This window comes from Pungitius pungitius, chromosome 20, assembly GCF_949316345.1.
Source record: "Pungitius pungitius chromosome 20, fPunPun2.1, whole genome shotgun sequence".
In the NCBI taxonomy this organism is placed as follows: Eukaryota; Metazoa; Chordata; class Actinopteri; order Perciformes; family Gasterosteidae; genus Pungitius; species Pungitius pungitius.
Genome location: NC_084919.1, coordinates 2927637 through 2953843, shown reverse-complemented (window position 1 = coordinate 2953843; position 26207 = coordinate 2927637). Strand labels below are relative to the sequence as shown.

Below are 26207 nucleotides of genomic sequence, written 5' to 3'. Positions count from 1 at the left end.
TGAGACCGACTTCCAGTCGGACTAGCTGGCGGCGGATGAGAGAGAGAGAGAGACCTGCTCCACAGGTCCGACAGCGCGGACTCACGTGCTCCTTTCTCCCCTCCGTCCGTCCGTCTGCAGCAGAGGTGAAGAAGGAAAAGCGCATGCGGATGCATTGTTGTGACCGTGTGGTTTCATGTGTGCGTGCGTGTGTGTGTGTGTGTGTGTGTGTGTGTGTGTTTACGAGGGAACGTCTAAACTGCCGTGTGCTTGTGTCGTCCTGGGAAGAACTGATTTAATTGTCCCTCTATTGTGTGTGTGTGTGTGTGTGTGTGTGTGTGTTTGTTCTGATAGTTTTGCTTTGTGCCCATTCACAAACCTCCATCCCCGGCCCGCAGTGTCTGTGACCAGTGAGTCAAACGTGGTGAAACAAAAGGGATGTTGAGAGGACAGTGAGGGACGGGTGGGGGGGGGGGGGGGGGTGAACTGTGTGCGATTGTTATGGAGCTGATGTGACGCCTGGGGAGTGTTTCCCTCTGCAATCAGCTGCTGAGAAGAGATGTGAATTCTGAAGACGCCGTGTCACTTTTGTTCAGAAATACCCCGGGGCGGGCGGCCTCCTCACGCGGACATGACATCACCTGGGGGGGGGGGGGGGGGGGGGGGAGACAAAAGGCCGAAGATTAAAGGGCGATCGCAGCGGAGACAAGACAATGTCTCTGAACGCCCTTTTTACGTCCTCGTCTGGAGGTTTTCGCTCCTTTTGTGGCTGAAAAGCGACACGAAAATAATGCAGAAATGTGTTATTTTAACTCAAGGAGAAATCCGTCCAAATACCAGACGTGAAGAAATGTGTGAGGGTCACGGGTTTGGCATCTCGAGAGGCCTCGCGCGCCGATAAGATGGACCTTGTGGATGTTCCCCAGCCTCCATGGACGCCAGCAAAGAGTCTGGAACACAAGGTTTCACCTCCTCACCTGATAAGCATGCAAACAGAGAGAGAGAGAGAGAGAGACTTGGTGTTTTTATCTTGCTGATCATTCCGTTTTAAATGTGGCTCTCCTTGCCATTGCCTCAACGGGTCCCTTAAGCTCCCCCTCCCCCCCACCCCCCCGGTCTCACCCTGCGTGTGGATCATCTCCTCATCTTAATCTTCTGGTATATGATTGCTGATCTGTCTGTGTCTCTCTCTCTCTTTTTTATTTTTTTTTGGGGAGGGGTTCGGCTACAGATTAAGATGCGGCTTGATAAGCCGGACGAAAGCAAAACCCGCTGTCACCGCTTACCGCATACTGGCACCGTTGACATTACGACGCCCACGTCTTGTTTTTGCAGAAGGCCCAGCTGTAACACAAAGGGCAATCGCAACAAGCTCTGGACGTAGAGGTTTGACCTCTGCTCATCTTCTCCATCGCATCGCTGGACTCGTTGCTGCCGTCTTCGCGGCCCGACAGCTTGAGCTCCCTCTTGTCTTGGTGGACAGGTAAACAGTCCGCGGGGGGGGGGGGGGGGGGCGCCCTGTGGCTACAGGTGTGTTGACGTGGAACAAATGGACCCGGTGCCGCCCCCCTCTCGCCACTGTCTCCACTTTTGGGTCCAGCTGCACATCTTTGGGGCATCTCTCCGTGAGCAGAAGACCTTTAGTACAAAAGACCACGCCCCCCCCCCCCTCGTCCCATCTCACTGTGAGATTTGCAATGTGGAGGATGAAGAGGTGGAAAACAGTCTCTGGGAATCAGAACACCGGAATTAACCTCACTGTTGCATCACTATTTTATGCTACTTTATGGGCCTCACTGCTTAATTCATTTAGTCAAAATTATTTTTCATGTGTAACAAGTTTCGAATAATCTATTGTTTTTCTAATTTCATTCAAAATCAACTCATTTTCATTTTTTTCTGTGTTATTCTTTTGTGTTAAAGCTCAAAATCAATTTCCTAAACGCGTTTGAACGAGCTGATTCAAGTTTACAGCAGTTATTTTTCAAACTTCTTCTACACTCACTCATTTTACTTTTATTTGAAAGAAATCAACATTTTGGGGAAATTTGCTTTCTTGGAAAGAGCAGGACGAGAAGATGTAAGAGGTATCGATCGCTCTGACACTAAAGAAGCTGAAGACGTTGTGGTTAAAGTTGAAGTAACAATGACGAACGATGTGATCATCGCTGTGAACCCTTGTGATTGCACGATTAGATCATCCGTCGTCAGACACTTGATTCATCATCGTGAACCTGTGTTCCCTTCCTTAATTGTGACCCCCCCCACCACCTCAAATCTACTCGCTCCTTCGGTGATGGCGAGCGCTCTGAGTCACCGGACAGCAGCCAGTCGCTCTCTGCTCAACAGGTCCAGGCACACCTGATCGCTGCAAAAAAACCACAATGCCTGTTGTCATGAAGCCTTTGATCGGGTATTAGTGTGTACTTTCCAGCTACTCGACATTGTGTGTGTGTGTGTGTGTTTGTACCTGCATAGGGGAGATGATAAGTGACACGGCAACGGCTGTGTCGACTTACATCATGTCCTCACTTGCTTCACTGCCACCATGTGTGTTGTGTAGATGTCACAACAGCCGCCGCCGCCCCCCCTCCCCTTCCCTCCCCCCCTCAACGCCACTGTGAGAACGCCTCGCCCCCTTGATTCCCAGACGTGGACACACCCAATTCACAGACTCACGACCAATGAAATCGCCCGTGTGCCGCCATGCAAATTGACTCTCGGTGTTCACCTGTGAGTCGGGTTAAACTGTCACTTTTCAGAACGATTCACCCGTTCACCCGTCCATCACTCCTTCCCTTCCGGCCGGGCCTTTAGGGATTAAGACGCATCTCGATCCGCAAACTCCACGCGACAACCCCCGAGGCGCCATCTCCCCTTTCCAATTGCCTTTCTTTGTCATTTAAAATGTATTCTGCATTGGTAGAATAGAGAAACTCACCTTTATTCTAAACACACACAACGCAACACTGGACGACCCCCCGTCCAAAATGCAAAACGCTCCCATACCTTCGCCCTTGATCTGGTGCATTTGAGACGTCAGTGAATAGCCTGCAGGGGTCTTTGACCCACACCCAATGTGTATCCGCCACTCACAATGACGCCTCGTTGTACCATCGCTCACAGCAGATAATCCACTCTTTTCATTTAAATCACGAAAGAAAAGGTGTCAACCTGAAAAAGATAACGCTGTTGTTGGTCCAGGTCTCCGGTGATTGAGTCTGTTTTTCATCATCGTGGAAGACGGCTGGCGCTTACATCACAGAGGACGTGACGACGTCACAATAAACAGTCATGTTTTACCGGGCCAGTGATGAGTGGGTCACAATGCCATCTAATTAAGTTCAAAGTACCCTTTGTGTTTCATGTGAAGTGTCTCTCACAAGAGAACGTTAAAATCTCATCCTGTGGCTGTATTATTCTTATATTTCATTCTTACATTGCACCAAGTCAACATTTCGTAACACACGTGGCAATAAATGGCTTCTGATTCTGATGAATTTAGCAGCTGTTGCTGCAACTGAGTCACGGGTCTTATAATTATTTATTGAGAATGTGTCACTTTTGTTGGTTTTTAGCACTTGGATTCAGCACTTCCACCTGTGCTGACAACGATGCAGGCCGCTGCTCCACAGCCTCCCGTCTGTGTATTGCATCGGCCTGTTGCTTTCTTGTGCTGATCCCCAGGTCGTCTGTTCACACCTGTGTGTGTGTGTGTCTGTATTTTCTGTTTTTTCCCCCCCCAATGTGTATCTCCTGCAAACCCGGGAGGCGTGTGAAGTGCTAATGGCCTCGTTGCTCCCACGCTGTGAAACGCGGGTCTTCGCTCGTTTTTCGCCTGAAAGCTGCGCGCGCCTCCAAAGAGTGCAAAAGTGCAAACATGTAAGTAATATTAATAAACATGATATGGCCAATCCTGTAAATCTATGAGTTTTTTTTTTACTAAATTAACTCAATTTTTGTTCACATTTGGCCTTTATTTGAACCTTATCTTTTGCACCCGATCTCAATGTCACACACACACACACACACACACACACACAGCTCATTTTGGGGAGTAAAAACCACAACAACAAACACTGACATCCCAACTGAGAGCGTTGCCGCCGTGAGCCGGTTTCCCGAGGCCTCCCCCCCCTCCCCCCCCACCCCCACCCCGAGGCACCAGGCGCTCTCTAACTGCTTATTTAGACAAGCGGAGCAGCAGCAGCAGCAGCAGCAGCGCTGAGCCAACGGGCTCCGCACCCGGGGAGGAGGAGGAGGGGGGGGGGGCAGACGGACCTGTCGGTGCACCTGCTGATTCCCAGGCCTCGCTGCCAACCCCGCCGCTTACAGTGAAACCCGGCGAGGAGCGAAACTGGCGGCGAGCCAGAGGCAGAGCCGGTTGGCTACTCCTCCAGGCGCAGCCGCCACGGAGCGAACTAAGAAACACAGGTGACTAACCCTGAGACGACAACGAGAGGAGGAGGGACACTTCCCCGAGCACCTGGGAACCTAAAACCCGTCCAGCGCGGGCCACCCCCCCGGTGATTGCTCAACGAGTCGTTGCACACCCGGACTCTGTGGGTGGCTGTGCTTGCACATGGTGTGCGTTGCTGTTTTAGGGCTCCTTGCAGGGCATCGAATGTAATGTAATGTAATATAATGTAATGTCATGTAATGTAATGTAATGTAATGTAATGTCATGTAATGTCATGTGATGCATCTGTGATTTGGATTTTAAGTGAAAGACAGAGAGTTTGAGTGGAAAGGAGTCCTGACCTTTGAGTGTGTTCCCCCCCAAAAGGAGAGCCGCTGCCTCTCGGGGTGTTGATCACCTTCACTGAACCCCACACACACACACACACACACACACACACACACGCTCACACGCACACACAGTGGGCCCCTTTTGATTGACAGGGCGCACGCTAAAGTTGGTACTTTAGCACCAGTGACTCTCGTCACACACTGAACAGAAATCTGTTGGACATGATCACAGTGATCACAGCAGCAGATCCTGACTGGTCCCTGGGGGGGGGTCAAAGTTCATCATCGGTCCCGTTCCTTTGCTCAGTCACGTTTTAATGACGCCGTCTCTAACTGAACGGGCAAAGTGGGAGTGGTTTAAACCCCCCCCCTCCCCTCCTTTTCATGCAGTCGCAACTACCTGACACGAAGACAAAAAAAAGGTGACAAAACCAGGACACTGCTGCAGCTTCCTTCCACGCCCCCCCCCCCCGCTCCGGGGGGCCAAAACCCCACCGACGGGCCATGTGGATCGGATTAGAGTCGGTCGAGCCGCGGAGGCACAGCTGGGGGCCAGAGAGACCTGCACCGGGAGACGGTTTGGGAAAAAAAAAAATACCCCCCGCCCTCCCCCGAGTGCTGATGAGGATTATTTTGGACTCCCTGCAGAGAGCGGGGGCGCTGCGTGCTTCTTTTTTAACCGCGGTCCCCACTCAAGACTTCATGACATCCCAGGAAAGCCGGGCCCCAAAAATACACGTAACACACAGAAGCCACGGTTTGCACCTCTTTTATTGGCGAGACCTCACTCCCACGCGGGCAGGAATACATGCGGATGGGAAGGAGGAGACGGTAAATTAAGAGATTGGTGACACACACACGTAGAGTACATCAATGCAATAAAAATCCATTTAATATACATAGAAATGACTAAATGACCTGTTTTAACAAACAGAATAGCGTATACATTAAGCCGACTTCCACGGGAAGTATAGTAATGTAAAATGTATAGTGAAGCCTTTCCCTGGCTCTTCTTCACGCTTCACCAGAAAGTCTCACTTTCTGCCAAACATCGCAGACTTTTCACTTGCATCAAAGTGAGCGTCCCGACTGACTGAGGAGAGAAGGAGCCTGTAAAACAAAAGAGGAGCGGAATGGGGGGGGGGGGGGAGCCAAGCCGACGGTGCTGGTTGAGAGGAGCCGCAGGGTGGAGGCCTGAAGACTCCTGCAGTGCCCCGATTTTACAGATGCAGATTGGGTGGGGGGTGGAGGGGGGGGGGGTGGGGAGTGGCGGGGACAACAACAAACAAAGGTTACCACTCCCACGGCCCTTTTCACCCCGAGAGGACTTTAAGGAAAGGCTCACACACACATTTCTTCCAACTAATCATCTGTTTCTGGTCTCCCCCCCCTTCCTGCAGATGTTAAACAAATTGATACAATTCCAAATCAAATCAAAAATGCCACAGGGTTGCAGTGGGGGGGGGGGGGGGGGGTGGGGTGGGCGATTATAAGATTGTCAGGCGAAGAAAAAGAAAATACACCAGTGGAAAACCACCCTACGGGAGGTTTCACACGGGGGGGGGGGGGGGGTGGGCAACAATGTGGCACCTCGCACTGCGATCGCTACTTGCATATAAATAGGCTGTTGTCACCAGGCGGCAAGAAGACAACAAGAGAAAAAGTCTAACGCCCATCAGCTCGGACCCCCAGACCCAGGACCCAGCCCCCCCCCCCCCCCCCCGGATCCAGGGCCCCCCCCCCCCAGACCTTTTCCACTTCTCTCCCTCTCACGCTTAAGGCTGCAAGCAAAGGCACGTCATGCAAATTCACGAGAGACGTGGATTCTTAACACAACAAGCGTGTTGTTGTTTTTTGGGGTTTAACGTGGGAACAATCTCACGATGTAAACAAACTCTTCTGCTGGAGCGAGGAACCCAAACAAACACCCCCAGAATCCTCTCGGATGGTCCCTCCGTGCTCGATTTGCACCATTTGGCCGTCAGACGGAGCGAAAGTGAACGAGTTAAATAAGTGACAGACGTTTTTGTCCACAACCCACAGGGTCAGCAGTCTGTTTTTTTTTTGGGGGTGGTGGGGGTGGTGGGGTGTTCAGATGAAGCAGAAGAACTTCTTCCAGCTGCACCTGGAGAAAGCTTTGGTGCGTCGGTCGGAGAACCTCCTCTTCTTGGACTTGCGGGACTTGCTCTTGATGGCGGCGAAAATGGCGGCGTCGAACGCCTCCTTCAGGTTCTTTTGCGTGAGCGAGGAGCACTCCACGTAGTCCGCCGCCCGGATCTTCTCGGCCATGCTCCGAGCCCGGGAGCTCGGGATGGGCTTGACTTTGGAGCGGTCCAGGTTGATGAGGACGTTCACGTCCAGCAAGAGGTCCGACTGAGTCCCGACGAGGACGATGGGCGAGGACGGGTTGTGGGCCCGGATCTCCGAAACCCACTTCTTGGTGATGTTGTGGAAGGAGGTGGGGTTGACCATGCTGAAGCAGAGCAGGAAGACGTCCGTGTGGGCGTAGGACAGAGCCCTGAACCCGTCAAACTCCTCCTGGGAAAACCGAGACACAGGATCACAGGTCAGCGTCGAGCGCGGCTTACGTGCATTCGTGACTCAGGAGGAGAGGCCCGACGCACGGCAACGACATTCATGGGGAAAGCACGTATGTCACATGATCGTGAGTCACACCGGCCGAGGAAAGCTGTTCCTTTAGTTGCGCTCTCGTGACATCATCAAAAAGAGAAATTGACATATCAGCCAATATTAACAAAGGATTTTTTTTTTATTGAGTGAAAAGATGTAAGTAAACATGTTGGTATTTGTCAAAATCTCGGTGATAACAAATAAATAAATGAATTTTTTAAAAAAAGTCTTACCTGTCCAGCAGTGTCCAGAAGCTGAACTTTAACAGGAGATCCTTCAACTTGGACCTGACCTGTTGAAACAACGCCAATCAGTCAGCATCCCCTTGGTTCACTTTATTTCAAAAACGTTCAAACCTTTAAAACCACAAACACACGACCTGCATACTCAAAGACACCAGCATTCATGCCTATTCGTGTCACGGTCCAGAATCTGACATGCATCAAAACAAACGAATCATTCTGCTGCTCGATGCCTCACCGGAGAAGACATCGAAGCCGGTCTGCTGGTACTCGCTCGGGTACCCGTTGGACGTGTAGCTGACGATCATGCTGGTCTTCCCGACGGCCCCGTCTCCCACCAGCATGCAGCTGATGACGCCGGGCTCCAGCTCGTCCTCCCCGGTCAGCCCGCAGGCGGAAGGGACTCGGGACTCGCGGTGGAAGTAATCCATGTGAGGTGGCATGTCGAGCCGCGCATTCAAAACGTGCTGCTCGCTGAGGTTCCGAGGGAGAGTCTGAGCGAGAAGGTCTGTCTGTCTCTGACGGGGCCACATGTGCAGGGGGGGGGGGGGGGGGGGGGAGTGGTGGTGGTGGTGGTGGGCGGGGCTTGGACAGGTTCTGATCTGCATAGACACGCCCACCGAGAAAAAAAGATGACTAGAGAAATCGACACATAGACGATTATGAATAAAAAGCGTGTGATGACCAACTGTCAGATAAAAAAAATACAGTCCACTGAAATAATACCAACACGATAATATCAAAAGAATCGTCATCCAGGTGAATGGGGGTTAATTTTAATGATGTGGTTAATGCCACTTCATCCGTTAAGGCGCTCAGAGCGCGGGCTCACTGCGCCCCCTGGCGGCGGAGAGAAGCACTACGTCACGCTGATCACATGATCGCGGGCGTCACCTGATTATCGGCGTCTCCCCCTGTGTTTGTGTGGTCGGAAGTTACCGGAGCTCCTGTAGTAACATCAGCACGAACGATTGAAATGCCCGACGTCCCCGTGTTTGCTGCAACGTGAGACATCAAACACAACCACCGGCTCCCGAGTTTATATTCATGCGGAGAGAGGCCGTGGAGGTTGAGTTAGCTAGCTAGCTAACGTCAGCTAGCTAACGGTTGCTAGCCATGTCGTACTAGTGTCTCTTCGCCGATCCGTTGCACACACGTCCCCTCTAGAGGAATCGTTTAAAGGCGGCGAGACACGGTGAAATAAGGCGACAGAGAACCATGGCCTCGATTCTGGATGGGTACGAGGACTCGCAGAACACCAGGCAGAGTGCGCAGCAGCAAAGCCGCCTGTCGACTGCCAACATCGGGATAACGCATTCGGGTAGGTCGCTCTCCTCCGTGGGGGGGGGGGGGGGGGGGGGCTCCCTCCGATGAGCTGCATGCGGTGCTCCTGTTCACTTCGCGCCGCACTTGTTCCCCTTAACTAGGCTTCGTGAACGTGAGGCTGGAGGAAGAGAAGCCGATATTCAACAAGCAGAGGATCGATTTCACCCCTCCCGAGAGGATAAACCATCTCGCGGTGTGCAACAATCAGCTGTGCATGAGTCTGGGGAAGGACACCCTGCTGAGGTGAAATAACGCACATACTCATTTACACACTGTCGATGCGACCCCATCACCTGGAGCCTCCCAAAACACATGTTGATATGTTGACGTCTCATATTGTGTTCTGTGCAGGATTGACTTGGCCAAGCCAGATCAGCCCAATCAGATTGAGTTAGGAAGGAAAGATGACAGTAAGGTGTACAGACTGTTCCTGGACCCCACTGGTGAGACAAAAAACTCTCTAATGTGAACACGTTGCCAATAGGGCCATCGTTATTACTTTAAATATGGGTATTATGATCATACTTCACGTGAGTCGACTTTCTATCCTGTTTTCAGATTGTTTTTAATTCTTTCATTTGGATTGAACAGAAACACCTTGAACTGCAGCAACATCTTAAGGACTCAAAAGAATGCAACTAGAATATGTGGAAGATGTATCATAGTTATGACTTTAACAGCAGCAGCAGGAGTATTTTTTAACACCACCTTTTCCCCACCCGCAGGCTCCCACCTGCTGATCTGCCTGAGCACCAGCGAGTGTCTGTACCTCAACAGGAACACGCAGAAGGTGCGCGGTCTGTCCCGCTGGAGGGGACACCTCGTCGAAAGCGTGGCCTGGAACAAGCTGCTGGGCAGCGAGACCAGCACGGGGCCCGTGCTGGTCGGCACCAGTCAGGGCATCATCTTCGAGGCGGAGATCTCGGCCACAGAGGGCAGCCTGTTCAACACCAATCCGGATCAGTACTTCAGACAGGTGGGAGCGCGCGTGGTCACCCGAAAAGTACCCACCGACTCGTACGTCTTCCTATCTCCCCGGCGTGCAACCCAACGACCTCCCCGTCGTCTCTCTGACACAGGTCCACTCCCTGGAGGAGGATGGGAAGCCGGCCCCCGTCTGCTGCCTGGAGGTGGAGCGGGGCCTGGAGAACAAGTACTTCATCATCGCCACCACCCGCAAGCGCCTGTTCCAGTTCGTGGGCAAGGTGGCCGAGGGCTCGGAGCAGCAGGGCTTCGGCTCCATCTTCAGCCAGAACCACGACCTGCTGCCCAGCTTCCAGGAGTTCCCGGCCAACATGGGCTACAGCGAGATCACCTTCTACACCTCCAAGCTGCGCACGTCCCCGAAGGCGTTCGCCTGGATGATGGGTAATGGGGTTCTCTACGGTCAGCTGGACTACGTCCGGCCCGACTCCCTGCTGAGTGATGTGCAGGTAAGTGTCTCCACGTGTGAGAATGTTTTTTTTTTTCATTCCTACCCTTGCGACATGCACTCATGTGCACTACCTGTTCTCCGTATTCTCTCCCTCGGCATTGAAACAGGTGTGGGATTACACCCCCGACATAGACCTGAGTCTCAACAAGCCCATCTCCATTGTGCTGACGCAGTTCCACTTCCTGCTGCTGCTCCACGACCGAGTCAAAGCCATCTGCACCCTGAACGGACAGGTGGTGTACGAGGACGTGTTCCCGGATAAATTCGGCGCCCTCAAGAAGATGATCAAGGACCCCGTCGGCGGCATGGTGTGGATCTACACCGAGCGGGCGGTTTTCCGCTACCACATCCAGCGCGAGGCCAGGGACGTCTGGCAGATGTACATGAGCATGTCCAAGTTCGACCTGGCCAAGGAGTACTGCCGAGACCGGCCCGAGTGCATGGACATGGTGCTGGCCAAGGAGGCGGAGCACTGCTTCCAGAACAAGCGGTACATCGAGAGCGCCAAGTGCTACGCCCTGACGCAGAACTACTTCGAAGAGATCGCGCTCAAGTTCATCGAGGCCAAACAGGAGGAGGCCCTGAAGGAGTTCCTGCTGAAGAAGCTGAACAACCTGAAGCCCAGCGAGAGGACGCAGATCACCTTGCTGGTCACCTGGCTGGCCGAGCTCTACCTGAACCGACTCGGCCAGCTGGAGAGCGACGGCGGCGGCGGCGCCGTCGTCTTCAAGGAGACGCGCGACGAGTTCCACCAGTTCCTCTGCAACGGCAAGCACAGGGACTGCCTGTTCAACAACCGCAGCACCATCTACGACCTGCTGGCCAGCCACGGCAACGTGGACGACATGGTCTACTTCTCGGTGGTCATGCAGGACTACGAGCGGGTGATCTCCCACTACTGCCAGCACGACGACTACAGCGCGGCGCTGGACGTGCTCTCCAAGCACTGCGACCAAAAGCTCTTCTACAAGTTCTCCCCCGTCCTCATGCAGCACATTCCCAAGAAAGTGGTGGACGCCTGGATCCAGATGGGCAAGCGGCTGGACCCCAAGAAGCTCATCCCGGCTCTGATGAACTACAGCCAGATGGGCAGCAGCCAGCAGATCAGCGAGACCATCCGCTACATGGAGTTCTGCGTGTACGAGCTGACCGTGACGGAGGAGGCCATCCACAACTACCTGCTGTCCCTCTACGCCAAGTACAAGCCGGACTCCCTGCTGTGGTACCTGGAGCAGGCGGGCACGCGCGCCTCGGAGATCCACTACGACCTGAAGTACGCCCTCAGGCTGTGCGCGGAGAACGGCTACCTGCGGGCCTGCGTCCTGGTTTACAGGATCATGGAACTGTACGAAGAGGCCGTGGACCTGGCCTTACAGGTAAGCGCGCCAGGCCCCGCGAAAAAACCCGGGTTGCAAAACAACGTGCAAAGCGAGGCCCCTCGACTTCTAACCGTTGAGCCGATTTTTTCAAACAAACGCCCGCACATTTTCACTGTCCCACAGGTGGATGTGGACCTGGCCAAGTCGTGCGCGGACCTGCCCGAAGACGACGAGGAGCTGAGGAAAAAGCTTTGGCTGAAGATCGCCCGGCACGTGGTGCAGGAGGAGAAGGACGTGAAGAAAGCCATGAACTGTCTGTCCAGCTGCAACCTGCTCAAGATCGAAGACATCCTGCCCTTCTTCCCGGACTTTGTCACCATCGACCATTTTAAGGTACGTGGTGTTTTTAAATCAAGAAATACGCTTGTTAAATTAAATCTCACATGAACAAAAAAAGGTTTACCATTTTACTGACTGGTGGTAGTTCTGGGTGTCTCCTGTAATCCCTGCTTGACACCATGAATGACACGCACAAATTATGGTACGTTTCTTCAAATGGGTTTTCTCAGGAGGCCATCTGCGGCTCCCTGGCGGAGTACAACCAGCACATCGACGAGCTGAAACAGGAGATGGAGGAGGCCACGGAGAGCGCCAAGCGCATCCGAGAAGACATCCAGGAGATGAGGAACAAATACGGCGTAGTGGATTCCCAGGAAAAGTGCGCCGCTTGTGAATTCCCGCTGCTCAACAGGCCCTTCTACCTGTTCCTATGCGGACACATGTTCCACTACGACTGCCTGTTCCAGGTAACGCTTAAAGATGTGCTCTCTTGAAGATGCCCAAACCACAATGACGTAGTTACAATTCCTCCGAGCGCCTCTTTTAACCAATTGTGCCTTCCTCTCCCTTCTAGGAAGTGACCCCTCACCTGACGCCCTTCAAGCAGAGTCGCCTGGAGGAACTGCAGAAGAAGCTGGCCGTGGCCGCCCCGTCCTCCAAGTCTCGACACCGCCCGGCGCCCAAGGACGAGGGAGACACCGCCAGCCTGGGGAAGGGCAGCGCGGGCGCGAGCCGCGAGCAGATCAAATCGGACATGGACGACCTGATTGCGTCGGAATGCGTGTACTGTGGCGAACTGATGATCAAGGCCATCGACAAGCCTTTCATCGACCCGGGGAAGTTTGAGGAGGAGAAATCCGGCTGGCTATGAGCGAGGCGCGAAGGGGCACGACAGCCCCGCCGCCACCACCCGATCCCGCCAGTGAAGGGTCAGCGTCCGTAGGAGCCGTTCAGTGGAAGCAGCCGTTCGCCCCCGATTGCCTGTCAGCGGTGCCTCTTGTTTAAAACCGCATCCGCTTCTGCTGTTCTCTACCCAAATAAGCGTCTTTGTGTTGGCCGTATGTGGAGCTGATTTAAAGGCCGTTGCACTTAATATGGGAGTGTTTAGTAGGAGGTTGGACATTGGGAGCAAATTATACAAGAGGATGTGATATAACTGCACTATTAATCTATTAACGTCATAAGGTTATGCTCTTCAGCTCTGTTCAATCTTACAGTTCAAACTTTTATTTCACATGTTCCCTGTTTTGCAATTCAACTGTGGATCATTAAAGCTTGTCAACACGGATGAACCGGTTATTCTCACTGTTTGAATGTAATGCATGTTTTACACATAATGCATGTTTTACACATTATTTGAACTATCTTGACTGGAGAAATCAGAGCCCTTCGTCACAGTTCCTCAGGGGGGGGCTTTTACAGCTGCCTGTAGACGGAAAAAAATAACCGCTCATCAGCAAGCTGAAGCAGGTCATGCACAGCACCATACTTAGCTCCACGGGCAGCACCAGTGGTGTAAGCTGTGTTGCAGACGACTTGAGTTTAGAATACTGTTACAGAAAGTATCATCCGGATCCCAAAAAACACCATAAACATGTTTTGTTCATCACATAATAATTATGAGTGTCAAAACACATTTATTAATTTGGTTGTAAAACTGTTACTTAACTCTTGACATGACAATAACTTTACAAACTGTCACATTTTGCCGTGGTTACCCCGAGCTGCCTCACCATACCTAAAACGGAGTTCCCGTCTGGTGACGTCAGACGCCGCTCGGCAATCTTCGCTGTGGGCAGACGCTGTTAATCGACCTCGGGATTTCATCGATGCAGTCGCGTGCGTTGTGCACATACGATCGTAAATGGCGCACGCGGACCGGTGTAGGCTTTGGGATATAAAACAATGACATATCTGGGATCTCCCGTCACAGTCGTGTCCTCTGAGATGTCGACGAGCGAGCGTCCCTGTCTCTGTGATTGATTGTATCTCCTGCTCCTTGCTGTACCCTCGCCATGGCGTCGTGTCTCTGCACTCTCAGTAACAGAAAGTGGCCGCCTCTCTGCTGTTGCTGCCGACTCAAAGCTCACAGACTCGCTCGGCGCCTCAAACCGCCATTTTGGAGTCAGAGAACCGAGAGTCGGCAGCAGCGGAGAGAGAGACGAAAAGGGGGACACGGGGCTGAGGTGAGAAACTCCTCGGTGGATGTTATGGCGAAGGAGCGACGGGGGAAGATGGCCGGGAGGGAGAAAGAATTAAAACATGGGGATCATTCGTTCACCAGGCAACCGAGTCCCCCCCGCTCGTGTCCGCAACTTGAGCACGAGAGGCGCCCGCGGCGGGCCTTGCTGTCGCCGCGCCGCCCGCTAGCCCGTTTACGGATGGCCGGGAGGGAGAAAGAATTAAAACATGGGGATCATTCGTTCACCAGGCAACCGAGTCCCCCCCGCTCGTGTCCGCAACTTGAGCACGAGAGGCGCCCGCGGCGGGCCTTGCTGTCGCCGCGCCGCCCGCTAGCCCGTTTACGAATGGCCATTACACCGAATATCATCTAAATACATTGTTTAGGCCGGGAGGTAGTGGCCTTAAAGAGACAGGGCCGATTTGAATACTTCATATTAATGGCGTGAGAGGACGTCTGTGTCCAAACGAGTGTTAGATAAGCCAACGTCTGTGACGAAAAGCCCGACTGGGAAAGCGATAGCTAGGGACAATGGTAACAAAGGCTAAACGTGTGAGACGTTTTTTAAATAAAAAAAACAACAACAAAAAACAAGGCGAATATATGTCACTGGCGTGGTTTGCTCAAAGCACTGAGCTGTCAGTGTGCGTCTAGCTCCTTGACCCTTTATAGGAGGCAATGCTGCTCGTGCTCACAGCTAACGACCGTTAGCCTGCGAGCTACAGCGCAGTGCACCGTCCAAGGTTAGCTAGCGAGCCCCGGCTAACGCTAGCACGAGTGAGCTAGCTGGCTAGTCGGAGTAACGGCGCGTTAGCAGGAGATGATGCATATTATTGATAATATCACTGCGTGCTTCATTAAGAAAATAGAGAGCCTGGCTCTTGGCTGTTTGTTTGTTTTTTTCGCTCGTCATCCCCTCACGCACAAAACGGCGAACTTGTCTTTGAAAGTAAAGAGAATATGTAATTAATGAGTATTAGTTATTACTGATGGCACTGTTAAAACAATCACTTGCAAAATGAAAAAAAAACAACTCGTGCAAAGCAGCAATACTTGCTTTTAATCACATTTATTATGGGTTAAGTGAAAGGTGGATGTTTGTAGACTGATGAACTCATGACTGATGTGTAAACAGTTGCGTTAGGCAGTATGTTGACATTGTGATACAAACTAGCTAAAGACATTAAAAGAATTCATAAAAACTTCAATCATGACAGCAAATAATGTACAATTAAATACCTGTTAATGCTGCACAAGCCTTTTCTCTCTGTGCATTTCAATTTTATATTACATTCATAAAAAAAATACTTAATTGTCAAAAAGTTCCTGAAAATTCCCCCCATCGTAGGCCCCATGAAAAAAGGAGATGAATGTGTGACAATGGACTTCTTCTCTTGTAGGGGATTTTCACCACTGTCTGATCATTACTCTTGGAATCAAGAACAATGGCATCCTTTACGGAGAAGGTAGGGCCACGGTTTATACTGCATTCTGCTCAACAAACCGCTGGAGAGCATTCTGATATTTGGATTAAATGGACCCGTAGTTCCCACGACAAACGTCTGACACAAGCAGCGATTGAACGATGGAACTGGGCGAGAAAGAGAGAATCTCCCACCTTGATTTGGTTATCAACCTGCTGTGGTTCTGCTGATTTACATTCAACTGTAAAGCAAAACTCACCCCCCCCCCCCCCCCCCGTAGTTCACGCTGTTGCTCCTCTCTACTTTTTCCCTCCTCAGTAAAAGCTGCTGCCCTGCTGGGCAGAGGTGTCCGTGGTGCATGGCGTCGGGGCAGGGTGGCCGCCCAGAGGCCGGGCCCCCGGGGAGCTCCGGCCTGGCCAAACCGCTCCACCTGCAGCGCTTGGAGAGATCCCTGAGGTTGGACAGCTTCCTGCGCCAGACCGCCACCGTCTTCAACAGGGACGTGACCAGGTAAAAGACGTCTCGCGCCTTGGATGAAAGTTTTGTACGGGCAGAGAGACGAACGAAAACGCGGCATGCTTCTCGTCTTCTAGTGACGACAGTGAGGACAGCGAGGACAGCGACGGCGCGCTGGGGACCACGGGGCTGTCCCTTGACCCCTCCCTCGGTCAGCATACGGCTGTGACTGTGAAGAGTGAGTCATGTGAGCAAGAGGACAGGTTGTCGGAGGGGAAGCCCCTCAACGGCGTGCTGCTGCAGGTTCAAGGTAGGATACGCGCAGCATAATGTCAGTCAAGTGTGACCACACGCCGGTGTACTTCAACATGCATGTTGTGTTTCCACGGTAACCTCCACAGACCAAAAGGCCGATAAAACAAACCTCTACAATTTCTCCAAGCTGAAGAAGAACAGGAAGTGGCTTAAGGTAACGAGCCGGACATGTTCTCACATCGTACTTTGGATTCAAGCCTTAGTAGATTACACAATATATTAAATAAGAAGGATCCTTTCTTTCTCGCGCACTTCACGTCTGCGGTGACCCCCTCGGCGCTCTTTAACCGCTGCGTCTCCTGCAGAGTATTCTGCTGAGCGACGACACCACGGACTCGGACACCGACTCGGACGACTCCGACTTCAGCTTGTCCCGGGAGGAGCTGCACGACATGCTGCGGTTGCATCGCTACACGCGGCAGCATCAGAGCAAGTTCCACTCTGACCGGGAGGTACGGACGCACACACACACACACACACACACACACACACACACACACACACACACACACACACACATGAACGCAGTGCCCCACGACGTGAGGGATTACATATGTTTTTTGTCCGTGTGCACTTACTTATGTCTGTGTGTATTTTTCCCTACAGCTTCACCAATACCAGTACTACAGCACCGGGCTCCTCTCCACCCACGACCCCTTCTATGAGCAGCAGCGCCACCTACTGGGCCCCAAGAAGAAGAAAATCAAAGAAGAGAAGAAATTCAAGGGTAAAGGTCAAAATAAGGAATCTCTGGGGGCATGTCGTCGTTTTCTATGGGAGTGAGTTGACGATCTTTCATATCGACAAGTCACGTTAAGTGATGTATTTATTTTTTATTTTTAGCCAAACTGAAAAAAGTAAAGAAGAAGAAGAAGCGGGGAGAGGGAGAGTTTCTGGATGACGGCCGTCCATATATACACAAGATCTTTGCAAAGTTTTCCCACGACTCCCCGCTGCCCGTAGTGAAGAAGAAGCATCTCACAGTTGAGCAGCTGAATGCACGGCGGCGTAAAGTCTGGCTCACCATCGCCAAAAAGGAGATTCCCAAGGTTCGAATGCGCCACTCGGATATGGACATGACCATGAATGAACTCGAATAGTCCAAATTAACCCGTTACACTTCTTCCTCAGAATTTCAAGCAGAAGACCTCCGCGAAGAACTTGGTATTGACCAATGCTAAAAAGGTAAGCTAACTGCGTTGTTAAAATCCCCTTTTCAAAGGTGAACCGCAGACGACGTTCAACGTCCAACCTCTGCCGCCTTTTCTCTCCTCCCAGTTGGCTCATCAGTGCATGAGAGAGGTCCGCCGGGCAGCTATCCAGGCCCAGAAGAACTGCAAGGAGACGCTGCCGCGCGCCCGCCGCCTCACCAAGGAGATGATGCTTTACTGGAAGAAGTACGACAAGGTGGAGAAGGAGCACAGGAAGCGGGCGGAGAAGGAGGCCCTGGAGCAACGCAAGCTGGACGAAGAGATGAGAGAAGTAGGTGGAGCGGGGGGGGGGGGGGGGTCTCGAAACGCTTGCGTCATTGTTGAATAGAAACGCGGCGCCGCAAAGCTCTTCAGGACACATCACGCCGCGCGCCCTCTCGCCCCCCCTTTCGCAGGCCAAGCGGCAGCAGCGCAAGCTGAATTTCCTCATCACCCAGACGGAGCTGTACGCCCACTTCATGGGCGGCAAAGCCAGCACGGCGGGGCCGGGCGGGGAGATGTCCCAGGAGGACATTCTGAAGAAGCTGGAGGACTCCGCGGCGCACAGACAGATTGACATCGGGGGCGGCGTCATGGTCAACATGGGACAGGAGGACTACGGTGTGAACAGCTTAGTCCTATTCGCTTATTATGCAATAAACAGTCACATATTCTTTAAAACCTATTTAAGGGCCGACGTGCTGTTGCGTATGGCAACGGAAATGTGAGATTTTAATTTGTTCAGTGCACCAGCTGATTGTAATTGCATTTCAGACAGCGAATTCTACAAGTCCCAGGCCCTGAGGAACGCCAAAGAAGCCTTCCAGATCCATCAGGAGCGAGTAAGTAAACGCACACGCGCATCCCCCCCCCCCCCCCCCCCTAGAGGGGCCCTCATCCCACACGGGCACACTGCACCGCGCTGATCTCCAAATCCCCTCGGCGTAGACGCGCATGTTCGACGAGGAGGCGAAGGACAGCCGCAGCGCGTCGGTGCGCGTCGCCGGGCCCTCCGGGTTCGGGGAGAGCTACAGCCTCGCCAACCCGTCCATCCACGCCGGGGAGGAAATCCCTCAGCCCAGCATCTTCAACGGCAAACTCAAGGGGTACCAACTCAAGGGCATGAACTGGCTGGCCAACCTGTACGAACAGGTACACGCGGGCGCCTGGATGGGCCTCATCGTCGCAGATTGTGGCCATAGCAGTTTTTATTCAATTATACTGCTATTATTATCCTCTCCCTCTGCAGGGAATCAATGGAATCCTGGCGGACGAGATGGGCCTGGGGAAGACGGTGCAGAGCATTGCCCTGCTGGCACACTTGGCCGAGGTGAGAGCGTGACCGGGCCAGAGGCTTCCCCCGCCCCTCGCACCCCGTGGAACACATCGATTGTGTGCGCTGTTGTCGCCGACTGGCGGATTAAAAAAAAAAAATCCATTTTGTGCACCTGCATCCTTTTTAAAGAGTGCCTTGTTTTTCTGGCTCTGGAGTTCATCGACTTAGTTCATTGTTGTGAATTGGCCGGCTCTTTCGCCTCGCTTGGTCTCGGGTCGCCGACGGGAGAAAAAGTAGAATTTAGGGGAAATGTGTTCTTTTGAGTGTTCGCTCACAGGAAGTCGCATGGCGTGTTCCTGCGGGGCTTCCTGTTTTTCGGGTGCACACACACACACACACACACACACACACACACACACACACTCACACACACACGGGCCACCTGCTAACGCCGTATTCTTTCGTCTCTCTTGTTCCTGCGCAGAAAGACAACATCTGGGGTCCGTTCCTGATCATATCTCCTGCATCCACGCTCAACAACTGGCACCAGGAGTTCACCCGCTTTGTGCCCAAATTCAAGGTGAGTGTCGTCAACGCTGTGGAGTGAGCGCTGCCAGCGGGAAACACCTGCAAACGAAGCCGCTGCTGAGTTAAAGATAATGTCTTGCATCTAGCAAATAATTAGATAACAATTAAGTGCTCGGAGCTGCATGCGTGTCGATAAGCATCCACCAGGGGGCAGTGTTGCACTTGGACTTTGGTAACACTGCAACTGACTCCAAAGCTTTTAGCACTTTGTTGAGTGACTGCGTTTGTTTGTCTTAACTGTGTGCATTCTTGAAAGTAAAAAAAAAAAAACACACACACACTCACTCACACGCTGTAATATGAACAGCTCTTTACGGTGCTCAACACTTTCAACTTTTTCCCACTCTCTTCCCCCCACTGACTTTGAAAATAAATCAATTCCAGTCTGTTTCGCTAATGGGGTGAGAAAAGACCCCATTACCCAATCTGCAGATAAGCTTCCTGAACAACTCAAAGCAAGATTGACTGCAAACAATGGAACGGCGGCGCGCGTTGAATGATGTAATGAAGTGTAAATCTTTTCACATCGCATCACGCATCAACGGCCCCCGATTCGTCCCGCGATGCTTTCGGCCCCGTTTCCACCGCGTTGCTCAGTTAGGAAGCATTTGACGTTCATTGAAATAAACCCGAACTCCCCGCCAGGTGTTGCCGTACTGGGGGAACCCGCACGACCGCAAAGTCATTCGGAAATTCTGGAGCCAGGTGAGGAGGCGCGCCGTGCTTCATTATGTTTGCTCAGAAGTCCCTCTTCTCTCAGCTTCTGACCCCCTCGACTCTTCTTCCCGCAGAAAACCCTTTACACTCAAAACGCACCGTTCCACGTGGTGATTACCAGCTACCAGCTGGTGGTCCAGGACGTCAAGTACTTTCAGCGGGTCAAATGGCAGTACATGGTTCTGGATGAGGCGCAGGCACTGAAAAGCAGCACCAGGTAAAGCAATGACGCAACAAAACGAGGTCATCTTGAAAATACCTGGTTCCCAAACGCATCGTTAAAATCACTTTTCCTACCCCAGAATCAGCCACTAGTAAACTATACTTACTCACTGTAGCTCTGTTTTACTAACGTCACAAAAGAAACCCGCTTTGAGGGTCAACGCGGTGCTAAAGCGCAAACGTCGTGTTCTTTCAGCGTCCGGTGGAAAATCCTCCTGCAGTTCCAGTGTCGAAACCGACTCCTGCTCACCGGGACGCCCATCCAGAACACCATGGCTGAGGTGACTAGTGTGTGTGTGTGTGTGTGTGTGTCGCCGTGATGCCGCACAGGACTGACGCCTGCGTGCCGTTGCTCTCTCTCAGCTGTGGGCCCTGCTGCACTTCATCATGCCCACGCTGTTTGACTCCCACGACGAGTTCAACGAGTGGTTCTCCAGGGACATCGAGAGCCACGCCGAAAACAAGGGCGCCATCGACGAGAGTGAGTGACCCTTTTTTTTTTTTTTTTTTGTAACCTCGTTTGTCAGGGGGGGGGGCGGTTGTGTTTGAACCATTGTTTGGTGTCTGTGTTTCAGACCAGCTCTCCAGGCTGCACATGATCCTCAAGCCTTTCATGCTGCGCAGAATCAAGAAGGATGTGGAAAACGAGCTCTCGGACAAGGTAGGGCAGCCGGCTCTCTTCTCTGTGTGCAGATGCCAGGACTGGAGCTGGACTCGGGGGTCTCGTTCTCGTCACACGACACACACACACACACACCAGGCTCATGCGCTGTCTCCATGCACAGTGTCAGAAGAGCAGAGTTATCCATTTTCCTTCACGGCTAAAGGGCGGTGGTGCCGGGCCCACTTCCTCCTCCCCTCCTCTTCCTCCCCACCGGTCGCAGTAGCAGAAGTTCACTCGCGATTTTAAGGGGCCGTTGACGTTCGGTTTCACCACCCGCATCAAAGCGGGGGCGCCAGATGGCGACCCAAGGCCTTTGATGGGTGTTTGAAGGATGCGGGTCGGGGCCGGGCACGAGTTCTGCCCCCATAGATAAACACACGGCCCGTGTGGAAATCCAACACTTATATAATGCAACATAAATGCAACGCTGAACCGTTTGTGGGTTGGACGTGTTTTCCTTGCTTTGTAAATCAAACTTTTTGGCCAAGCCGAGAATGTTTTCGTTGACTGCCGTCGTAAAAACGCCAAATCCATCGCCGCTTCAAGAAAAAACCCAGCGTGTGTTTTCAGTGTGTTCGGCCCAGCGAATGCATTTTAAAAAAAATGTTAGAATCGTTCCGTTTTGAAGAGGTGAAGTCCATGCTGCTCGTGCAGAACTTCCCAAATCCTCTGCACTTCTCCGGAAACGTGGTGGCGGTGTTTCCGATGACTTTGAAGCTTCAGCGTTGTCGGCACACTCGCTCACTCGGCCTCCCCCCCTGCGCAGATCGAGATCCTGACCTACTGCCAGCTGACGTCCCGGCAGAGGCTGCTCTACCAGGCCCTGAGGAACAAGATCTCCATCGAGGATCTGCTGCAGTCCTCCATGGGCACGGCGCAGCAGTCCCACACCACCACCTCCTCCCTCATGAACCTGGTCATGCAGTTCAGGAAGGTAAAGGAGTCGTGGTTATCGTCCCGGGGACGGGTCACTGCTATTGGCCAAAGATTTAAGGCCCATTCGAAGTATAATAAACACTCGAGTGGATGTTTCAAAAGTACTAATAACACTGCATTTTATGAGTGGGAATAAAACTTGGGAGGTACAAGTAAACAATGAATTGGCACTTCCAGAAGATTTTATTTTTCTTTGACACACAATGAATACGTGTGTGTGTGTGTGTGTGTAGGTGTGTAACCACCCGGACCTGTTTGAGCGCCAGGAGACGCGCTCTCCTTTCCACATGTCCCTCAAGCCCTACACCATGTCGAAGTTCCTCTTCCGCCACGGCCTCGTCCACGCGCACAACGCCGCCAGAAACAAGTACGCGTGTCATTCGAATCGGTTCGACATGTATTTCAAATGGCTGCATGAAGCCCCCTTTTTGAATATTCACTTCATCTCAGACAGCGTTTTATGTGTGTGAACATTTGCTGATCCCACTTATGGCTGTTAATACTTAGCATGCGGCGTGGGTCAGACTGGAATCCCACAATCATCACCAAGCGACATTCGGTGACTTGACTCGATCCGTCTCCACTTCGTCCTCAGGTTACTCCAAGTGCTGCTGTCTCCCTTCTCCCCAAATCACATCCAGCAGTCCCTCTTCCACAGAAAAGGTGAGCACGTAGTCCTCTTTGAATTCAGATGCTCTCTCCTCCTCTCCTCCATCTTTACTCCCGTTTCTTTGTTATCTCCATTTATGCACTTACTGACTCATATTCTCCGCTCTGTGTTCTGCGTTTACCCGTCCAGGTGATGACAAGGGAAGCTGTTTCTCCTTCCTGCGCTTCATCGACGTGTCCCCGGCTGAGATGTCCAATCTCATGTTGCGAGGCACCTTAGTACGGTAAGCTTTGAGTTATCCCCCTTGTTAGATGATTCATAATGCTGAATTCCTGATAAGTTACTCTATGGGATAAGAATAACCTCTTTTTTTTTTTTTTTTTTCTTCCCCAGGTGGTTAGCCCTTTTTCTCTCCCTGAAAGCCGCGTATCGGCTCCACCACCGGCGCCTGTTCGGCGAGGCCCAGGAGGAGGCCGCAGGCCCGCAGGGGGAGGCGGGGAGGTTACAGCCCCGGAGCGCGTGTCTGTCCCGCGAGGACCTCATCCTGTGGCTGAACAGACCCACCAACTTCCCCAACTCGCACACCAGCCCCGTCGTGCAGGTGAGAAAACGACTTCTCCAGCACCTCGGAGGCTCTTAACGCCGGGGTTCCAGGGTCTCCGACGGTGGGGTCGCTCAAACGGCTGCCTTCGGGATTTGGAGAAGAAGGTCGTGCATGTCAGCCCCGGGACGTTTGTCGGTTCAGTAGCTCACGATGAACGTGGCCCACCGCAGCAGTTCTTCCCGACTTCACTTAAATGCTTTCATATGTGTTGCAGTCTGCAGCTCGGGAACCGCAGGGCCACATTCTGTGTTATTTGGCAATGTGGCTGCTCAATGTTGGTGAGGACGGGGCGGCTCAGAGCAAAGGTGCCAGTTAAAATACACAGAACACCTCCAAGGGGGGGGTGGGGCAGCCATTAAATGGACAATTCGCCATGACATTGCCAAGAGTTCGAAGTTAACGTGTTGGGTGGAAAATGCTGTCGGGGTAATTCTATCCTCCGCCTCTCTTGGCTCCTCCGCACAGGGTCAGGCACCCGTCTTAGGTTCCGCGCCCGGTTCGGAGCGGCTCAGGTAATGAAAGAGCGGCTCAATCCGAAAAGCATGTTCAAATGCAAAAATTGCCTGCAGAGCTACGACTGTACAACCGAGCCGCAGAACTCCCCCCCCCTAGGCCTCCAAATGGGTCTCTCCTTCTCTACTTCTCTCCGTCCTCATGCGAAAGGCTTCTTTTAAAAAGCTTTTGATGCGGAGCACAACGTGGATCACTGGAACGCACCGGCCACAAAGTCTCTGGCTGGCCTCGTCTTATGCAGAATAACAATCTGTGGCCAGAATGTTTCTCCTGTTTGTGCAAAGTCAGTAAAACTCTGCCATCAGATGGCACTGTGGATCCACCATTCCTATGGCCTCACATAGAGACAGTAACGGATGCACAAGTCTCATAACATAAACACAGAGCTATCCATTATTATGATCAGCTGAGCGGTTAGACACACTTTAACAAAAATCATATAAGTTGCATAATCATAGATTTTAACGTAACGTTGCCAGAACTTTACATGTTTTGTAGCCTCGAACCGATGTGACTCGAATGTAATCAATGTATTTGTTTTTGAGTTTTGGGCTCAATGAAGCCCGGGTAGTAGTAATGTTCTGGGCTGTCCGGGCGTGCTTGTTTTCAGGACCTGGTGTTCACAGCCTTAAGACCCGGCATGATGGGACACACGGACGTGAAGATCCACAGTCGAAACTCTTCCACCTCGACGCTGCGGCCCTGCCAGCCCACGCTGCCCCCCAAGTTCCTGCTGGCCGCCACGCCCAGGGTAGGTGTGTGTGTGTGTGTGTGTGTGTGTGTGTGTGTGTGGGGCCCAATAAATGCACTCTTGCATGTCCTTTTGTGTGTGTTGACCCGTGCATGACAGACAAGCATTTGGGTGGTCTTGGAAAGGGAAGCGCTGAGCAACGTTTAGTGTTCTTTCAACAATGAGTACCTCTTATCTGTGTGTGTGTGTGTGTGTGTGCGTTTGACTGTGTGTGTGTTGGGGGGCGGCGGGGAGTGGGGGGGGGGGGGAGGTGTGGGGGCGACCGCTGCGGCTTCCAGCTGCATTTAAAACAAACACAGACTATTAATAATAAAGGGCTTCTTGCTTAGCTAACCAGTAGTCAAGCTTCCTCTTGCTGCCCCCCCCCCCCCCTCCCTGTCCATAAATACACACGGACACCTACACACACTGACAGAACCTGCTGACTCAGTGAAATCCCTCATTTCCCATTTATACAGCCAGGTGGTACATTTCTCTGTGTGTGTAAATTCATTGGTTCATAAAAAAAATTTAAAAGCCACACGTCAAAATGTCTTCAAATGTATTTTCTTGCCTCCACGCCGTGTTTTCTTTTGCGTTTGGCATGCCGACGAACCCCCCCGGTCTCCCTGTGCGGTTTCCTAGGTGACAGCGGTCCCCATGGAGCGCTATTGTGCCGACCGCAGCGCCGAGCACGAGTGGCGGGTGACGCGCGGCGGAGGGGGCGGCGTCTTCAAACAGTGTTTCCTCCACGGCTCCCCGGAGCTCGCCTCGGACTGGCGCGCCAGGGCCAACGCCTTCCACCCACAATGCCCCGCGGGCGTGATGGCCCTCTACCCCCGGCACGGCTGGTCCTTCATCCGGATCCCCGGTGAGGAGTTTGCGTCCGTGTGAAAAAAAAAAAAACCCCAAACGGAAGCGTGTGTACTTTTTTCCCTTGCTTGTTGTTTGATGAGCCTGCAGTACACGCCGCGCCTCTTCTACCCATCCGTGCATGCACGTGCCCGTGAGAGTGTTTGTGTGAAGAAGTGCGAAACAAAACGTGTGTGTGTGTGTGTGTGTGTGTGTGTGTGTGAGAACAGTCTTGAAAGCTCTTGTGAAGTTAAAGGGAGGCAGACAAAGCGAGGAAGTTTAGCTACTGGTCATTGTTCAAGTGCTTAGTTAGGTAACACTCATAGATTGTGTGTGTGTGTGTGTGTGTGTGAACCATCGAGGGAGTCGTGGAGCGCTCAAACGGGGGACCTGAGGTGTCCCCCCCCACACACACACACACACACACACACACACTCTCTCCCACGCTCGGCAGGGACGGGCCTCACCTCAGTCTCTCCGTCTGAGGGGACCGGGGCGCTGATCTGAAAAATCAGCTCTGTGGCCCGCGGGCCTCTCTCTCTCTCTCTCTCTCTCTCTCTCCCCCCTGCCCCCCCCGTCCCGTCCCGTCTGGTCTCCCACTTGTTTCTCAGCCTCGGGGAGGAAGGAAGTGACCCAGCGCTCCAGCACCCGTCCTCCGCCGAACACATTGTTGCCACATCAAGGCCCAGATGTGTACAGCGGCCCGGCCGAGGGTTCCCAGCCTCCCTCTCCGCCGCGCTCCCTCACTTATCAAGACTCGGGAGGGGGGGGGGGGGGGGCGCAGGAGTTGGGGAGAAAACAATCCAGGCCGGAGTGCCTCGAGACCTCCAATTTATTTGCGTTTGATGTTGTTGTGACGGGAGAATATAAGATGCTTTTCATTCTAAAGAGAATGAGCTGTCTTCTCC

At 52.6% G+C, this 26207-nt stretch overlaps 3 protein-coding genes across 4 annotated transcripts; 2 read left to right on the top strand and 1 right to left on the bottom strand.

Annotated features, from left to right (window-relative positions):
* Positions 1-6479: 6479 nt before the first annotated feature.
* Positions 6480-8117, bottom strand: rhov (ras homolog family member V). The gene is made up of 3 exons (XM_037448654.2): positions 7840-8117; positions 7593-7651; positions 6480-7266 (listed from the first exon to the last, which is right to left on the bottom strand). Exons 1-3 carry the CDS (start codon positions 8042-8044, stop codon positions 6820-6822), a joined length of 711 nt encoding a protein of 236 aa, XP_037304551.1. The 5' UTR covers positions 8045-8117; the 3' UTR covers positions 6480-6819.
* Positions 8118-8476: 359 nt separating this feature from the next.
* On the top strand, positions 8477-13308 carry vps18 (VPS18 core subunit of CORVET and HOPS complexes). Its single transcript, XM_037448930.2, has 9 exons — positions 8477-8922; positions 9029-9170; positions 9279-9370; positions 9653-9903; positions 10007-10360; positions 10470-11738; positions 11865-12074; positions 12251-12487; positions 12595-13308. Exons 1-9 carry the CDS (start codon positions 8820-8822, stop codon positions 12889-12891), a joined length of 2955 nt encoding a protein of 984 aa, XP_037304827.2. The 5' UTR covers positions 8477-8819; the 3' UTR covers positions 12892-13308.
* A 675-nt stretch (positions 13309-13983) lies between these two features.
* ino80 (INO80 complex ATPase subunit) lies at positions 13984-25567 on the top strand. 2 transcript variants are annotated; one of them, XM_062559688.1, is made up of 27 exons: positions 13984-14206; positions 15603-15668; positions 15945-16136; positions 16220-16392; positions 16484-16551; positions 16703-16849; positions 17004-17124; positions 17241-17446; positions 17529-17582; positions 17676-17879; positions 18004-18208; positions 18362-18429; positions 18536-18739; positions 18837-18917; positions 19348-19443; positions 20097-20156; positions 20243-20385; positions 20587-20671; positions 20754-20871; positions 20966-21051; positions 21821-21988; positions 22224-22357; positions 22586-22653; positions 22790-22883; positions 22994-23201; positions 24328-24468; positions 25093-25567. In XM_062559688.1, the coding sequence occupies exons 3-27, from the start codon at positions 15985-15987 to the stop codon at positions 25339-25341; spliced, it is 3333 nt and encodes a 1110-aa protein (XP_062415672.1). In that variant the 5' UTR covers positions 13984-14206; positions 15603-15668; positions 15945-15984; the 3' UTR covers positions 25342-25567. The 2 variants fall into 2 exon arrangements, with proteins under 2 accessions (XP_062415672.1, XP_062415673.1); XM_062559689.1 differs by lacking the exon at positions 15603-15668.
* The last annotated feature ends 640 nt before the right edge of the window (positions 25568-26207 follow it).

What these genes read in the sequence shown, in the direction of transcription:
- rhov (XM_037448654.2), bottom strand. Translation starts at nt 8,044, where the DNA reads ATGCCACCTCACATGGATTACTTCCACCGCGAGTCCCGAGTCCCTTCC. An exon ending in CGGCTTCGATGTCTTCTCCG is followed by an intron (nt 7,652 to 7,839) that starts GTGAGGCATCGA and finishes TTGTTTCAACAG; the next exon opens with GTCAGGTCCAAGTTGAAGGA. An exon ending in TTCTGGACACTGCTGGACAG is followed by an intron (nt 7,267 to 7,592) that starts GTAAGACTTTTT and finishes CGGTTTTCCCAG; the next exon opens with GAGGAGTTTGACGGGTTCAG.
- vps18 (XM_037448930.2), top strand. Translation starts at nt 8,820, where the DNA reads ATGGCCTCGATTCTGGATGGGTACGAGGACTCGCAGAACACCAGGCAG. An exon ending in CGGATCAGTACTTCAGACAG is followed by an intron (nt 9,904 to 10,006) that starts GTGGGAGCGCGC and finishes TCTCTGACACAG; the next exon opens with GTCCACTCCCTGGAGGAGGA. An exon ending in CCCTGCTGAGTGATGTGCAG is followed by an intron (nt 10,361 to 10,469) that starts GTAAGTGTCTCC and finishes GCATTGAAACAG; the next exon opens with GTGTGGGATTACACCCCCGA.
- ino80 (XM_062559689.1), top strand. Translation starts at nt 15,985, where the DNA reads ATGGCGTCGGGGCAGGGTGGCCGCCCAGAGGCCGGGCCCCCGGGGAGC. An exon ending in CATGGGACAGGAGGACTACG is followed by an intron (nt 18,209 to 18,361) that starts GTGTGAACAGCT and finishes ATTGCATTTCAG; the next exon opens with ACAGCGAATTCTACAAGTCC. An exon ending in CAAGGGCGCCATCGACGAGA is followed by an intron (nt 20,872 to 20,965) that starts GTGAGTGACCCT and finishes TCTGTGTTTCAG; the next exon opens with ACCAGCTCTCCAGGCTGCAC.